The 17,558-nt window shown below is 37.7% G+C and overlaps 1 protein-coding gene across 2 annotated transcripts in view; it reads right to left on the bottom strand.

Moving 5' to 3' along the window:
* PRIM2 (DNA primase subunit 2) overlaps nt 1–17,558 on the bottom strand; it is a 350,775-nt gene that overhangs the window by 9,972 nt on the left and 323,245 nt on the right. For both annotated transcript variants that reach the window (XM_047860694.1, XM_047860693.1), the window contains exon 13: nt 7,375–7,443. In XM_047860694.1, the coding sequence (XP_047716650.1) occupies nt 7,375–7,443 (69 nt within the window). The remainder of the gene's footprint in view (nt 1–7,374; nt 7,444–17,558) is intronic.

Genomic DNA, 17,558 nt, shown 5'->3' with positions numbered 1-17,558 from the left:
AAATTATGGAAAGAGCCAAATGTCCATCAACTGATGAATGGATAAAGAAATTGTGGTTTATATACACAATGGAATACTACTTGTCAATGAGAAAGAAGGAAATATGGCCTTTTGTAGCAACGTGGATGGAACTGGAGAGTGTGATGCTAAGTGAAATAAGCCATACAGAGAAAGACAGATACCATATGTTTTCACTCTTGTGTGGATCCTGAGAAACTTAACAGAAACCCATGGGGGAGGGGAAGGAAAAAAAAAAAAAAAGAGGTTAGAGTGGGAGAGAGCCAAAGCATAAGAGACTGTTAAAAACTGAGAACAAACTGAGGGTTGATGGGGGGTGGGAGGGAGGGGAGGGTGGGTGATGGGTATTGAGGAGGGCACCTTTTGGGATGAGCACTGGGTGTTGTATGGAAACCAATTTGACAATAAATTTCATATATTAAAAATAAAATAAAATAAAATAAAATACAATAAAATAAAATAAAATTTCTTAAAAAAAACATAGTGGTATTATTTCATGTAAAAAAAAAAAGAATCTATTGCTTGGCTATAATTACATTGGAGATTTTCTACACCTAAATTTTCAACGTGTTAAAATTCTCAATACATCTATCATCACGGAGAGGACTCTTTGGATCAAAATAAATTAAACTGCAATTTGGACAAAATGAAATCTTTATAAGCCTCGGTTTCCTCATCAATGAGGTAAAGATATTAATATGGTTGCTATGGGGAAAACCAAGAAAACAGGAGTGTAGAAAGAAAGTTGTTGGTTCTATGCTCTCTACTGGCTTTGCAAAGACTCAAGAAAAGCAAGTCACTTAAAAAAGAAACAAGTTGAGGGGATCCTGGGTGGCTCAGTCAGTGGAGACTCAGACTTCGGCTCAGGTCATGATCTCATGGTTCATAAGCTTGAGTGCTGCATCAGGCTCTGTGCTGACAGCTCAAAAGCTGGATGGAGCCTACTTCGGATTCTGTATCTCCCTATCTCTCTCTCAAAAATAAACAAACATTAAAAAAAAAAGTTGAATTCCCAAAAGTTAAGGGAAAAAGATCATATTGCTTTAAATGTGTCCTTAGCTCCCTCTTCTACTTGAAAGAAACCTGAACTGGAAATTATTGATGGCATATTATAGGTGTAGTTAATTAAAAAAAAAAAAGTTGAATTCCTGGGTACCTGGGTGGTTCAGTTGGTTAAGCATCTGACTCTCTTGATTTCAGCTCAGATCATGATCTTACAGTTTATGAGATCAAGTCCAGTGTGGAGTTCTGCACTGACAGCGTGGAGCCTGCCTGGGATTCTCTCTCCCCACTTCTCTCTGCCTTTCCCTTGCTCTCTCTCTCAAAATAAGCTTAAAAAAAAAATTGAACTCCAATCTCAAAACTATACTCAAATGAGACCTTGCCCGTGCATCGAAAGACCTTGCCCGTACATCGAAAGATGAATAAAAGACCTTTAAATGTTTTTAACTTTAAAATATATTGTTTGAAAAATGCACATATTTTTTATTCCACTTTAATTTTCTTATTAACCAACTAAAACAGTGACAAGGGTCTTGAATCAAGGGCATGTACCATGTTACTATGTGACATTTGGGTTTTCAACTGTCTCTCTTAGGTTTGGGATTGCATTTTTGTAACTCATTTTGCTAATAAGTTCATTTTACTGAACTTACAGTCTAATTCAGTTGCTTGATAGCATGATGAAATTATGAAGTTTCTTCTGTATGGTGGATTGTACTTTTTTCTAAAATAGGTTGTCTTTTAAATGTTTTCTTTCTTTCAGTTTTATTTCTGGCTAAAGGAAGTGTAATGGCTGCCATTCAGTTTCCTTTCAGCTTGTCCAGAAAAATTAACTTTGGTTTATGCACCCCCCCTCAATGAAAACAGATTTTACTTCAAAATGAATTTAGAATAGAGAAAGCAAATTATCCCCATAGAAACCCTCAATTTTAATTTATTTCTGCTTAAAGGTCAGCAGCTATTTCCTTTACTCCTTATTTTTAAAAAAGTAGGAACATTCTAGATTTGGAAACAGAATTTTTGTTTCTTTCCTTGCCGTTTTTCTTAATTGGCTGCTATTGGTGATGTTTTCCTTTTGGTGGGTCATTTTTTATGTTTTGTACATTGTGTTCACTAGTGAGAAAGGGAAATTCTGTGATGCATTTTCATTCTGCCATATTAGCTTAGTAGTCTCAAAGTACTGTAAGGGATATGAAATAAGATCAGTGTAGTTGGCATCCAGAAAGAAGGAAATGGGTTGGACGCCTTTATAGGCTACATTATAAATTTTGGATTTCATCTTCAGAGCGATTTGGAAGCCCTTTAAGGTTTTTTTTTTTTTAAAGCAGTTTACTAAAATAATCATGTTCCTCTATTTTAAAGATCATCCCAACAGCTGTGTGGAGGGTAAAGACCTGGAATGGTGCATGTGTTGTAGATAGTGGGAAATGAGTTAGGAAGCTACTACAGTGATCCAAGCAAGAGACAAGATGATGGCTTCTAGCCCAGTACTCTAATTGATATCCATAATAATGACCCTGAATTATTATAAAAGAGCTTAATTTTATTTGGTATATCCTGTTCAAGATTGCAGGCAAATGTGATAGAATTTAATAAGATTTCTGCAAAGATTTATATGGTGGGAAAAAATGCTCAGCTATTTGGAAAATAAGTATCAAGAATGACTCAGTTTGCTAAAGAAATGATTTTCAATTACAATTCAGAGATTAATCCACACAAGGCCAAGTGTTTTCATTTACACATAGAGCATACCAAAAGCAAAAAACAGACCACAGTATAAAACATTGCTCCCTAAAAAACACTGAGGAAAACAGATTTCAAGCAGCCCAGATTTTGACATCTACTTACAGAATCTCTCTCAAACATTTGCTTGGAATCAACATGTTCTGCACACGATGACCTTCACACAAACATAGGTCTCATATTTCTGCCACAGCAAATGTAGATTTTGAAGGAATGGAAGCAATATTGTTTTACCTATGGGATGTTTGGGTTTTAATCAAGAGATTTTGCAATGACAGCTTATAATGAGGCAGCTGGTATTACCAAAAAAGCCATATGGAACTATCATAGTGCGGCTGTAAATGGTATCAATTAACTGGTTCATTTTCAAAACTTTCGTTAAAATGAGCTTGATCGCAAAATCCTCAGGAAAATAAATGTAGCTTTAAAAATTTTTGTTAAGTGGGGAGGCAGGCAGGATGGCAGAAAACTGACAATAAAAATGGATTCTAGTTTTAATTTAATGAGAAAAAATAATAGATATTCACAACTAAAAATCTATAATGAGACATCTAGCGAATTCAAACAGCCTTTTTATTCCATTGATTTTTATGTGGCTTAAGTTATATGTGGGAGGATTTAGACATACATCTTTTCAATATCTTCACTAATCTAAGGCAAGTTTTTAAATTGCCCATAGCAGTAATATTCCTGTAAGAAAAGAATACTCAGTAGATACTACAAAAGCAGATCTGGGAACTAGAAATTTTCTTCTTATTTTTTGTGATTATGTCACAAACTCAATGTTTAAATCTATTTTTCACATCTTATTTTAAAAAAAGGAAAGAAGTTGAATGACAGACCTTAATTTGTGGAAGTTCTGAGGAGTCTTATTAAAGAGAATCCACAAATAATTAAGAACTCTCAAGCTGAGTAGGCAAATTAAGGAATATGGTCTCTAAGAAAAAGGTTAATTCAAAACTGGTGCGGAAAATATCAAACAAATGTGGCTTATCGGGTGAGATTCCTAGACTGCTAAAACTAATGAGAATTTGTGCTTGTTTCTATTTAAGTGAGGTTTATTTTGTCTTTTAAATTTTGTGAAAACAAAGTCTTTATGGTGGTAAATAACAGTCATATTTTCAACAGTTAGGTGTAATAGAAAGAAGGGGAAGACCCACAGCAGACAGTGGTAGGGATGGTTCTGGCTCCGGATCTCCTATTTACAAATTATGGTACCTTGGGCAAGTCATGTAGAATTGTTGGTTTTCAGGTTTTTTTTTTTAACATAAACTACGATAGTTGGATCATAAATGTAGACAAGAAAATGCTAGTGACCCCCACAGTCATTATTACAGGTACAGTATCAGATTCTATAGAAGCACACAGTCATGGTCAGGCTCATAAGCTTTAATGACTTACTTAGTCCATCTCTTATAAGCAGTAGGACCTTACACAGGTTGCTCACCTTCTCTAAACTTTATTCATAAATGGGAATAAAAATAGTACCTCACTGTAGTACTGTAGTGTGCATCAAAAGAGCTAATGTGGTCAAAGTACTTAGTGCAGTATTGGGCATGTGTTAAGGGTTCTACAGATGTCGGTTACAGTACTGTATTCATTATTGGTAATATTATAGGATATACTTTTCCTATGAAATATTTTATACTATAAGAGATTCTGTTATTATGTAACCAAAATATAAAAAATATTCCATAAAAACTAAATAGGAAAAATAAAAATGATTATAAAACAGCATAGCATGGTAGCTGATGATGAATTCAATGAATGCAACATCTTTTGGGGGAGGGTCACGGATGAATCCCTTTGAAACCTGATAAACAACAGACTCTGAAAAAATGCACATATACACTCACAGAAAAAAATGTCTCAGGAAGTTGGATGTCTGTCCTAGGTTAGGGAGCCATGATCAAGACCAGCAGTTGCAAACAGGGGGTCAGTGAGCTGAATTTCACCTGCAGATGTGTTCTACTGACTTGTATACAGTCTTCAAACTTGTCAATGTGAATGCCCCTAACAGGATGTGAATTCATCAGCACACCATGGTGCCTCCCATACTCTCTGGTGTTAATCTCAGCCACCTTCACAGGTTTTTTTTTTTAAGTGAGAGAGAGAGAGAGAGAGAGAGCGCGAGCGAGCGAGAGAGCATCTTAAGCAGACTCTATACCCAGCACAGAGCCTGATGAAGGGCCTGATCTTACAACTCTGAGGTCATGACCTGAGCTGAAATCAAGAGTCAGACACTTAAATGACTGAGTCACCCTGATACCTCTACCTCACTTTTTTGGGTTATTTGCCTAACCTCTGTAGGCCTCTGAGTTGTGACCCTTGCTTTACATGTTTCAGAACCTACTAGTAGGTCTTCTTATATAGGCATATTTTGTTTTATTGCATTTCCCAGATATTGTGTTTTCTACAAATTGAAGGTTTGTGGCAACCCTGCAGTTGAGGGAGTCTATTGGCATTTTTCCAGCAGTACTTGCTCACTGTATGTTTCTGTCACATTTTGGTAATTCTCACAGTATTTCAAACTTCGTTATTTTTGTTATGGTGATCTTTGATGTTACTACTGTAATAGTGTTGTGGCATCAGAAACCATGCCCATATAAGATGCCAAACTTAAACTGATAAATGTTGTATGTGTTCTGACTCCTCCACTGACTGGCCATTCTCCTGTCTCTCTTTCCTCCAGCCTGCCTATTCCCTGAGACACAGCAATACTGAAATTAAGCCAATTAAGAACCTACAATGGCCTCTCAGTATTCAAGTGAAAGGAAGAGCCACAAATCTCTTACTTTACATCAAAAGCCAGAAATGATTAAGCTTATTGAGGAAGGCATGTTGAAAGCTGAGACAGGCCAAAAGCTAGGCTTCTTGTGCCAGTTAGCCAAGTTGTGAATGCACTACCCCAGTGATCACACAAATGATAAGACAGCAAAACAGCCCTATTGCTGATATGGAGGAAGTTTTCGTGGTTTGGACAGAAGACACACCAGCCACAAGATTCCCTTAAGCCAAAGCTAATCCAGAGCCAGGACCTAACTCTCTTCAATTTCATGAAGGCTGAGAGAAGTGAGGAAGCTATAGAGGAAAAGTGTGAAGCTAGCAGAGGTCGGTTGGTTCATGAAGTTTAAGGAAAGCAGCAGTCTCTGTAACCTCAAAATGCAAGGTGAAGCAGCCAAGTGTTAATACAGAACCTGCTGCAGGTTATCCAGAAGATCTAGATAAGGTAACAAATGAAGGAGCTACACTAAACCAACAGATTTTCAGTGTAGACAAAAGAGTCCTCTTATGGATGAGCACAGAAAGTGGTTTCATGATATGGAATGTACTCCTGGTGAAGATGTTGGGAAGATTGTTGAAATGACAACAAAAGAGTTAGAACATGACATAAATTTAGTTGAGGAAGCAGCAGCAGGGTTTGAGAGGACAAACTCCAATTTTGAAAGACGTTCTACTGTGGGCAAATGCTACCAAACAGCATCACATGCTATAGAGAAATCATCCATGAAAGGAAGTTAAGTTGATACGGCAAACTTCTTTGTTGTCTTATGTTTAAAACCAACCACAGCCACCCCAACCTTCAGCAGCTACCACCCTGAACAGTCAGCAGCCATCGACATGGAGGGAGGAACCTCCACCAGTAAAAAGTTATAACTTGTTGAAAGCTCAGATCGTGGTTAGTATTTTTTAGCCATAAAGTATTTTTTAATTAAGGTATGCAAAAATACCTATTAATACCTGTAATAATGCTACTACACACTTAATAGACTACAGTATAATGGAAACATAACTGGTATCTATACTGGGAAACCAAAAAATGCATTCAGCTCACTTTATCATGATGGTCTGGAACCAAACCCGTAATATCTCCAACGTATGCCTGTACTATAGAAGCATGGCAAAAGAGGCTAACAAGATAAAAACCAAACACATTTCCTTGAGTCCCTTGCAGTCAGGGGTCTTACATGTAACTAAAGTTCAGCCATGCAGGTAAATATGAGATATGGGAAATAAGAGTAACATGAGGTGGCAGCCAGAAGTAAAACATTTTCTACAGGGAAGATGGCAAAAGCCTCTGGTTTTCCTAGGCACCTAGGGCAACTGTTCTACAGCTACTCCAAGATTTGGCTACCTAAGGCCGTTGGTCAAATCCAGCCCACTATCTGTTTTGGTAAATAAAGTTCTACGAGAACACAGTCATGCTCGTTCCTTTATATATGATCTATGGCTGCTCTGGACTACAAAAGCAGAGATGAGCAGTTTGACAGAGACCATATGGACAACACGGCCTAAAATTTTTACAATCTGGCACTTTCCTAAAAAAGTTTACTGGCCCTCGGTCTCATCCCTAGACGTGAAATGGTGGGTGGCAGCTGTAGTAGAATAAGGTTTTCTCATTGTGTAGCTTCTCACTGTTACAGTATTTCTGGGTCTGTAGATTCCTAGATTAATTCTCTGGCCCCTCTATCAATTTTACAAGTTACCTAATACCATGTGATAAATCCCTTTCTGGTGAAAATAGCTGGAGCTGCAACTAAAAACCCTGAATGAAACACAGAATAACAACAAAACAAAGGATTAGGCCATAAAGTTTAAAAATGTACTTACATTATGTGTCATCTCGAAGTACTTCTGACAGGCTACTTGGTAATGTGTCCCTTTTACTAAATCCAAAATCTAAAATGAACGGGAAAAGGAGAAAGCAAAATTAGAAACTAAGTCTCTCTAAACCACTGTAGCTCATGGTTGTTGGCCTTTTCATAATCTTTATTCCAGACAGGAAATGCATTAAATCATGTAGCATGTTGTACTTCTGCAGCCTGGGCACCGTGATAATTTTGACATTATACACCAGCCGCTTAGGTCAGCATTAAGCTACAGATGACAAGAGATAGGAAGTGATCTTTGTGACCTACCAACTGTGAATTTCAATAACTTTACCTTGACAACAAGATGAAAACAGATCCTAGTATTATGACTTTGACAGTTATTGTCAGAACATCACCTTGCAACTTCTCTTCCAAAATTATAGATATAGATCTAGTAATCTAAATGATTGGTGCATGAAGCAATCAGGTGTACTATTTAGATTTTTATTTTCCACATTACAGTTTATACAGATACAGCTCAAAATACAGCTGTGTGCCCATCAGGAAAATTTAATGTAAGTCCTTTGGAAGAGTGTCTGTGGAGAGGGAATGCTTTTACCTTCAATCAGATTTGTTCTTTTTTTGAAATGAAGTTATTTCTAGTAAAGCTCAGCAGAATATGAGAGTGAATAGTCTATTCTGAACACCTATTAGGAACATCATCCTATCTTTTGTAAATACAATTTGCTTTCCAATTCTACTTCATGTAATCTCTTCAGAGCGGTACAAACTCCCATTCTTATCAGCCAAGTGCAATGCCAGTTGAAATTTGTAAAGTTTCACCACCTCCCCTGCCAAATAAATAAAATATATATTTGGCCTATTTATCAAACACAGTAAAAATGCTGGAATTAAGAGATAGCCTAAAATGAAGGGAAATGTAATTCTGGAGAAATGTTCATTTCTATCCCTTTTCAAAAGGCTGACCTTCCTGTGACAACAGAAATGTACATGAAGTCTCAAATTCCTGCTATCCTCATTATTGAATATAGCTTACATCTTTCAACAAACACACAAAATTATTACAGTTACAGAGCAGGAATCATACAATAGTGACAGTGTGCTTAAAAGAACTGTTTTTCTTTGATTGTCTTATAGATTACATTTCTGCATTTCAGGTCACCTTTTATTAAATCCTTTATGAAAGACCTATATAAATGCCAACCAACCACAGCACCCAGGATCCTATTTGACCTGTCCATTTTTCTCCAATTCATTAGAGCAGAAATGAAAAATAAATCAATTTAAAATAAATGGCTATAAAGTTTTAAAACTGAAGCAAGCAACAAAGTTTTCAAAGTAATTTTAACACTCTGAGTTCGTATTCTCCAATGTTTTTACATACAGATATTCAAATTGTATTGAGATGAACTTATAACTGATTATCTGCAAACATCAATGATACCATGAAGTAATATCTGTGAACTGCAATTTTGGAGAAGCAAAGCCTTCAAACTTTAGTTAGGTTTAAATGATACCGTAAATTACCTGAAGAGAAATGAATTCACAGAAATAAACAAAAAGCTCAATTGTGTGGTATATAACAAAGCTCTTTTATGTAAAAACACAACAATAAATCCAACATCATATCCTATGTATATACATATTCTTAAGATATATATATTTAAATATATATGAGCTTATATACATATATTTAAATATCTCCCTTGGAAAGTAAATATGTAACATTATATACAAACATTCTAATATATATATTTGGGAAACATTTTTTTTAATTAAAAAATTTTTTTTTAAATTAAGTTTATTTATTTAGAGGGAGTGGCACAGAGAGAGGGAGACAATCTCAAGTAGGCTCTGCACTGTCAGTGCAAAGCCTGACATGGGGCTTGAACCCATGAACCGTGAGATTATGACCTGAGCCAAAACCAAGAGTCAGACACTTTACCGACTGAACCAATCAGGTGCCCCAAGATTTAAAAAATATCTAGTTGGGGAAGCCTAGCTGGCTCAGTCAGTAGGGCATGTGACTCTTGATTGTAAGTTCAGGGTTGTGAGTTCAAGCCCCATGATGGGCAGGGAGCCTACTTTAAAAAATAAATAAATATAAAAAATAAAAAATAGTTGGGTGATATATGTTAAAGAAAATGGACACATAAGCTACAGAAGGAGAAAAGCTTATGTATTTTGAAGTTTTAGGTTCCATTAAAATTAAATTTGGATTAATCACAGATCAACCCTTCCCCTCCACCCTGCTCCACTCTGAGAGAAGGCTCTTAACAAAAATCATTTAGTTTTCCTTTCACTTTTTGCTTTATTTTTCTAGAATGAATTGTTACTTGAAAATTTCTTGCAAATCCAGAAATAAATCATGCAACCATCATCAATCCCTAAGTAACTTTACTGATCATGTCACAGCCTGTTTAGGGTGAATGAAGGTTTCTACACATATGTAAAGGTGTAATGGGGGAAAAAAAGACAATAGAGTGCTTTTCATTGCCCAAAAAAGCTATTCAAAGAAAGACCTAAAGAGAGGTTCTAGAGAAGGAGAAAGAAAACCCTCCACAGTAATGGAGATGTGAGGACAATATATGAACTACTAGAAGAAAACCAAGAGAAAGACTGCTTTGAGACAATTAGATATTATTTATAGGTATTACCTTCATTTCAGAGATGAAGAAATATATCCCCTTAAAATAAGGGTGTCTATCTAGTGAGTGCCATTTACTGTGGGAAGAATTAAAAAATCCTATGCAATTTATGATTTTCTTTTCTTTAAGGGGAATAAGTGAAACATTAACTCAAAAAACCCAGTAACTAATAAACATATATACTTTAATTTCACATTATGATCTAGATTATAGATATACAGGAGGAGAAAAAAGAAAGAGAAGGATGTTATGGACCAATGAATGAAGTTTGGTTTTTTTCTCTGAGTAAAATGGGGAGCTACTGCAATTTTCTTGGCACAGGAGTGGCATGACCTGACACTGTTAACAGGATTATTCTGCATGATATGATGGAAACAAACTAGAGGGAGTAGGGACAGAAACAGGGAGCTCATTACAAGAATCCAGGGAACAGATGGTACAGGCTTTGGCCAGGCTGGTAAGAGTAGTGGTTACAAGTGGTCACATTTCTCACTTACTGGCCATAACCATTTTTGAAAAACAACTGTTCTGCACAAAAATGCTCAATAGGAACCTATTCCCTGATGTTTTAGAGTAATTCATTACCTATCACTTAACACTTTCCCACTCTGACTGATTTCCTAAATAAAACTAAGTAGTCTAAAAACTCAGTAAAATGCAGGGGTACCTGGGTGGCTCAGTCAGTTGAGTGGCTGACATTGGCTCAGGTCATGATCTTGTGGTCCGTTGGGTTTGAGCCCTGCATCAGGCTCTGTGCCGACAGCTTAAAGCCTAGAACCTGTTTAGGGTTCTGTCTCTGTCTGTCTCTCTCTCTGCCCCTCACGTGCTCACACTCTCTCTTTCTCTCAAAAATAAACATTAAAAAAAATTAAAAAATTAAAACTCAGTAAAATGCAATATGTAACAAAATATCATTTAAAATAAATGTAGAATACCAAAAATGCCACTTACTAGTCACTAAACAATATGAGTTAACAAATAGATACTTCTCATACAATAGCCAGTGAGTAGGACACCTGAAATCTGTATGTCAGGCAACATCTTAGATGCATACCTACTCTGTGGACTTCAAAATATTCACAAGTGATTATGATGTTCTACCATTTTTTAAAAATAATATATTTATTGGGGCGCCTGGGTGGCGCAGTCGGTTAAGCGTCCGACTTCAGCCAGGTCACGATCTCGCGGTCCGGGAGTTCGAGCCCCGCGTCAGGCTCTGGGCTGATGGCTCGGAGCCTGGAGCCTGTTTCCGATTCTGTGTCTCCCTCTCTCTCTGCCCCTCCCCCGTTCATGCTCTGTCTCTCTGTCCCAAAAATAAATAAACGTTGAAAAAAAAAATTAAAAAAAAAAAAAAATAATATATTTATTATTGTTTTTAACTTACATCTAAGTTAGTTAGCATATAGTGCAATAATGATTTCAGGAGTAGAATCCAGTGATTCATCCCCTACATATAACACTCAGTGGTCATCCCAACAAGTGTCCTCCTTAATGCCCCTTGCCCATTTAGCCCATTCCCGCCCCCCCCCCCAACCGCCTCCAGCAACTCTCAGTTTGTTCTCTATATTTAAGAGTGTTCTAACATTTCTATACGGAATGCAACTTGGGGCTTTTTCTGCACCTAATTTTCTTTAATTTTTCTGATACAAACCTCACTAGCAAATGCTATACTAAGATAGTCTACAGGTATGTTGAGGATGGTACCGGTATAATTTGTCAATGGGTTGGATGACTCCAAGGCAGGAAATACAAAGCTAAAAATCAAAAGAAAAGAAAACTGAGGTATCAGCAATATACTAAAATCAGTTTGTGAAATAGAAGCAAAGACAGATACTTGACCAAAAAAACACCGAAAACTAAGGACAGATGCCCGAGATAGACTGTAGAAAAGAATTATAGGTCAGAAGCTAAGTTCTCACAATATGTTTTACATGTCCTTGGAAAGACTCTTTGCTTTTCTGAAGGTGGGCCACTTATGTGTTAATGTACAGATGCTGAAAATGCTCACTGCTAAGTCACAAAGGCTGGACAGGGATGGTTAAGCAGTGATGGTTGGCATGCATGATGACAGTGGTTACTGACCCTTCTTTATTCTTTAAAATTCAGGGTCTCAGCAATGGTTGGGCTCATTTAGAGTTTAAATTTTGTGTGTATAATTCACGTAATCACTTTTTAAAAAATGCTGAGTTCTAACAGAAGAGCCCATGTCCCAGGCCAATGGACATATATGCTTGATTGATAGCCAGACTACTGTGAACCTAAAAAAGACCTAGGGTTTAACCAAAAGTGGTGTGCTTTTGTTTGAAACTAAAAATTTTTCGTTGATGCTTTCAAGAATGAAGAAATATTGGCTGTGGTAATATTTTTATAGTGTTAATTTTGAACTTACCTACCTAATCTTGTCCTTTTTTCTTTTTTAATATGTTTTGGGGGTAGGGGAGGCATATGGGGAGTTATTTCATATTGTGCTTGTTTATACATATTTTGTGTGTTGGAATCATATATAATATGACATTAAATTTTTTTTAAAGAAAATGAAATTCTGTGGGAGGCTGGCTTGGTTAAGCAATTGACTTTGGCTCAGGTCATGATCTCATGGTTTGTTGAGTTTAAGACCTGCGTTGGGCTCTGTGCAGACAGCTTGGAGCCTGGGGCCTGCTTTGGATTCTGTGCCTCCCTCTCTCTCTGCCCCTCCCCCACTTGTACACATGGGCTTGCTCTCTCTCAAAAATAAACAAACTTAAAAAAATAAAAAATAAAAAATAAAAAGGAAAATGAAATTCTGTAAAGAAGCCAGAATGAAGATGTAGTTAGGCAACAGTACTTTTCTGGCAATGTTCATTCAGCCAGATAGCTTCTGAAGGGTCAAACCTCCATCCTCCTAAATTGGCCTTTGCTCTTCTTAGAGGGATAGCTCCATAAGGTTCCAGTTTAGCAGACAGGGACTGGCCAGAGAAGAGGGTCAGAAATAAAACAGGTAAGGGAAACTAAATGAGATGAGAAATGTGAGGAGGAGACAAAAAGAAACAAACAGGAAAATGAAAGAACCAGGTAGAAGAAAAATGTAGAAAGCCAGAGGAATGGGGTAAATGAAATGGAGATCACAGCTTACTATTTACGTGGCCTGTAAACACCAAAGTATAACCCATAGCTCACAAAAGGTGTTTCAAATTCCATTTTGGAAGAGCAAGAGCACACCATGATTTCCCCTGGTATATACCAAAATAAGTGTCAATTCTGATGACGAAGCTAGAAGTTTTTCTATTTCTTTTTTTAACGTTTATTCATTTTTGAGAGACAGAGTGCAAGCAGAGGGTGGCAGAGAGAGAGACACACACACACAGAATTCAAAGAAGGCTCCAGGGTCTCAGCTCTCAGCACAGAGCCCGACATGGGGCTTGAACTCATGAACTGTGAGATGACTTGAGCCAAAGTCAGAAGCTCAACCAACTGAGCCATCCAGGCACCCTGGCTAGAAGTTTTTCTAACTCCGCTTTAGAAAAATGTAACCAAAGAATTGAATAATCATATCAAATAAGGCTCCTCTGAAAATACAAATGTTTTTTTAAGTTATTTATTTGGGAGATAGAAAGTGTGTGTGCACATGTGAGTGTGCATGCAAGTGAGCAGGAGGGGGAGAGGGGGCAGAAGGGAGAGGGGAGAAGAGAATCCCAAGTAGGCTCCATGCTCAATGTGGAGCCCAACACGGGGCTCGATCTCATGCTGCAAGATCACAACCTGAGCAGATATCAAGAATCAGACACTTAACCCACTGAGCCACCCAGGTATCCCGAAAATACAAAATTGTTTAAAGAAAAATTTCTGTGAGGATTTCAGACTATTGATCAAATGGAAATTTTACTTTTGGTTTTTAATGCCAATATTTCCAGAATAAAGTACAAAATGTCAAGCATAACAATCCATTTATTGTTCTAATTCATCAGTGACCAAAAGGCTCAGAAAAAAATAAGAGTAGTGACATCAAACTAGATTTTGGTAATTAATATTCTTTAACTTTGCTTTTTATTTTTAATTATTTTTTAACAGCTGACCAAAGCCCACCATGAGGAATAACACTTCATCTACCTCTTCATCCTCAGGGCAAATAACTATTTTGGTTTTGAATTTTTTGTTTATTTGTTTTGAATTCTAATACAGTGGCTACCCAAGATACCCTTCCAGTAGAGGAGGAAGGAGCATATTAGGTGATGTTTTTCTTATTTCATTGGTAATATATCACAGCTAGTTGACAAACATAGGATATACAAAATACTGATGGGAAACCTTTCTATTTACATATGCACACACACACTAGAAATATAGAAAAAAATTTAAAACAGAAATGTACATAACATTTTATCACTTTGAGCCACACTTCCTTCTTTCTTCCTAATGCTCTCTACTATTCCCTGCCATCTGTAGCTTCCTCTATGCCCTTTACTTCAGAGCCTGCCAGTGAGGTCCAGATGATTTCCTGGCAGCAGAACATAGCCACCTGCCTGTCCTTGGCTTTGGTGAGTCAGGTGCTGCACAGCTAGGTGTGGTGAGCTCACCAATTAGACATGCAGTTAATCTGTCTCTAATTCAAGGTCATATTCTGTCTTATTTAAAAGTGATAACAAGCTTGTTTCTTTGTAAAAAGCTCAACCTTTTGAAAGTAGACCTGCTGATATTTTTCTACTTCATCTCTAACCATCCTTTATTTCAAAGGTGAAAGAAAATGTGGTACAGATGCAGAGTCTGGAACACTTTTGAACATATTACTTTGCTCCTATTTCTTACACACTCAGCATAGCTTAGGCAGCCGCCACCTTACATCTCTGCTGTGACCTTCATTTATTGGCAGATCAGGGGCAAGTTTCCCTCTCTTGAAGATGTACTTTCACTCATTTAAAACATTACATGCCAAGAATTTTTCTGACTCACTCTTCATTTTCTATAAACATAGTTATCTGACTGAATCGATTCCACCTCCAAATGTCTCTAAAAACATACCCTTTCCTCCCCATTGTTCAGGCTGTAATCATTCTCTTTTTTATTGAAAAGCTTCTTGACTTATTCTTTCCTCACTCAAGACAACTTCCAAACTGCCACCATAGTAACTTTTCTAAAATCAAATCTAACCCTGGCATTGCTGGCTTCCAGCCGAAAACGGGTCACAAATTCATTATGGTCCAAAAGGCCTTGTTCATCAGGCCCCAAGTCTCCTTCTTTGGGCCCCTCTCCTGCTCTGCCTGGTCACTGGGGTCCTTACACTCTAGTCCAGGTCCTCCCACAGTGTATTCTTTGGAATTTTAGCTCACAAAATCCTAATGACTCAGAGGGTTTTTTCACCTAATGCCTTTTTTGGTTTGGTTCCAATGAGAATTATCTAAGTTTCTTTATAGCAGGACCTAACAGGATAGTGTTCTTCAGAGTAATTTGTCTCCAGAACTTGTTCCATAGCTCTCCCAGGACTGGGGCTCCTTAAAACACACCCTGACAACCTTGTCTACACAGGCTCACCTCCCCAAGTCTTATGCTATTTCCTGGTCTTGGCTAGGTTCCTCTTACCACACTTAATTTGTTCACTGTCTCCCCTACTAGAACAGCAGCTCCATAAAGGCAGAGATCTTGTGCCTTGAACAGTAACTGGAATATAGTCATCACCTTGTTATTATTTATTCATGTTGAATGAATGCTGTTCCTTTTGCCTCATAAGCCTCACTTCCCTCCACTGGGGAAACTCCTACTCAATTTTCAAAAGCAATGCAATGATCACTTCCTACAGGAAGCATTCCCTGAGTTCACACCTCTCTCTCAGCAGATCCTGCCCTCTGATTCTCCAGCTGGCACTTTAAATGTATTTTTATTATAGCACTTATCACATTTTATTATAGTGAATTATGCCTTTTGGCACCATTAGACTAAGAGCTCTAAAATAGTTTCTTAATCATTCTATTTCCAGATTTGAACACACTGAAAACTCAGTGACATGTCAAGTGCTCAGTAAATGTTTATTGAGTAATAAAATGTCTTTCCTCACCAAGGCAACTTACTTCTATTTAAATCAGTCTTAGAGCACTGTTACTAGAACTGTTTCAATTAGTTGCTTTACATTTCTTTCTAACTTTGTCTGGGGCGGGAGGGGGGAGGGGCAGTGCGTGTAGACCACAGCAAAAAAATTACTAATTTAGTTCTTCCACAAGGTGTTAACAGAGCTTGAGAGGTTTCTCTAGTCACATCCGAAGACACTCTGGAGAAGAGAATGAAAATAATCTATCACATTAACTTGAATCCAAATGTAGAAATCTGCCATTGCTATATATAGTTTTACACATGCAGGCAAACGCTAATATATGCAAACACAGACAGGCCTCTGCCAACGCCTCTCAAATAAGCTTTCAGACTATGAACTGATTGAGTGAGTCATTCATTTGCTTACTCCATTCATTCAGCCCACATTCATTAAGCTCCTATAATGAATTCCAGGCACTGTAGTTAGAGACTGGTTTTATTCAGAAGACAGACACCATTTCTGCTCCCAGGGAGGATGAAGTCACAATGAGTCTAGAGGGGAGGGCAAACAATAAGCAGGATGTTACAGAGGAGGAAAGGGAGGAAAAGTGATTGAAACTTCCAGAGGAGGGCCCTACTGAGTGAAATTATAATAAATGAGTAATAGTTACCAAGATAAAGAAAAGGGTAAGGACAACCCAGACACAGGGAATAACATGCAAAGAAGGCAGAGAAACTGGACAGCAAAGTGTTTAAGGATGGGCAGAAAGTATATTAGAAAGATTACTCTGGCATCATGTGAAGGGCTTTTGGGGGAAAGAGACTGAAAATTAGGAATTAAAGTCACATGACATCCTAGGTTACGGAAGACAGAGAGACGAAAGAGCGAACAGATTCAATAACACTTAACAGAAAGGAGCCTTGAATATTTTCCTGATTTCTGGCTTGAACATCCAGTGTTTCATTCACATTCCGTGGAGATTATGTAGTGGACTCTGTGGTATGCTGTCTACATCCCCTCTCCTCAGAACAAGGACACACATTTCTCCAGGATCAGAGAGTGTTGATGACTGCCAGCCTGTGGCAGAAGTCCCTCTCAGCTGAGGCTGAGGAAAGCCATTTTGCTCAAGGTGCTGTTCCCTTCCGGAGAGCAGCCAGATCCAGTGACTGGTTGGTGCAGTGACAGAAAGGCCAACAGCCCTTGCTCCAACTAGGGACACCTCTGCAGGGTCATCCCAGCATCAGAGTTCCCTGAAGGATCAACTAAAGACCACCTTCTCCTTCTGCTCAATCCTGTCTTCACTCCCTGACAGATATGGATCCTGAGAGAACTCCCCAATGAACCTCCTGCACACCAATCAGCACAGTGAACCAATCTGTAACACAGTCCAATTATTTTTTGCTTGTTAGTTTTTGCAGGAAGAGGGATGGAAAAATGTGAATAATAATGATAATAAGCTACTATGTATACTGTTCTAGTTATTGTACTTATCTGCTCTCTAAATCTCTTCATGTGTGCATATATATGCAAACACAT

The sequence above is a fragment of the Prionailurus viverrinus genome, chromosome B2 (assembly GCF_022837055.1).
Source record: "Prionailurus viverrinus isolate Anna chromosome B2, UM_Priviv_1.0, whole genome shotgun sequence".
Taxonomy (NCBI): domain Eukaryota; kingdom Metazoa; phylum Chordata; class Mammalia; order Carnivora; family Felidae; genus Prionailurus; species Prionailurus viverrinus.
Note: the sequence above shows the minus strand (reverse complement) of the source record. Positions and strands in the feature narration are given on the sequence as shown.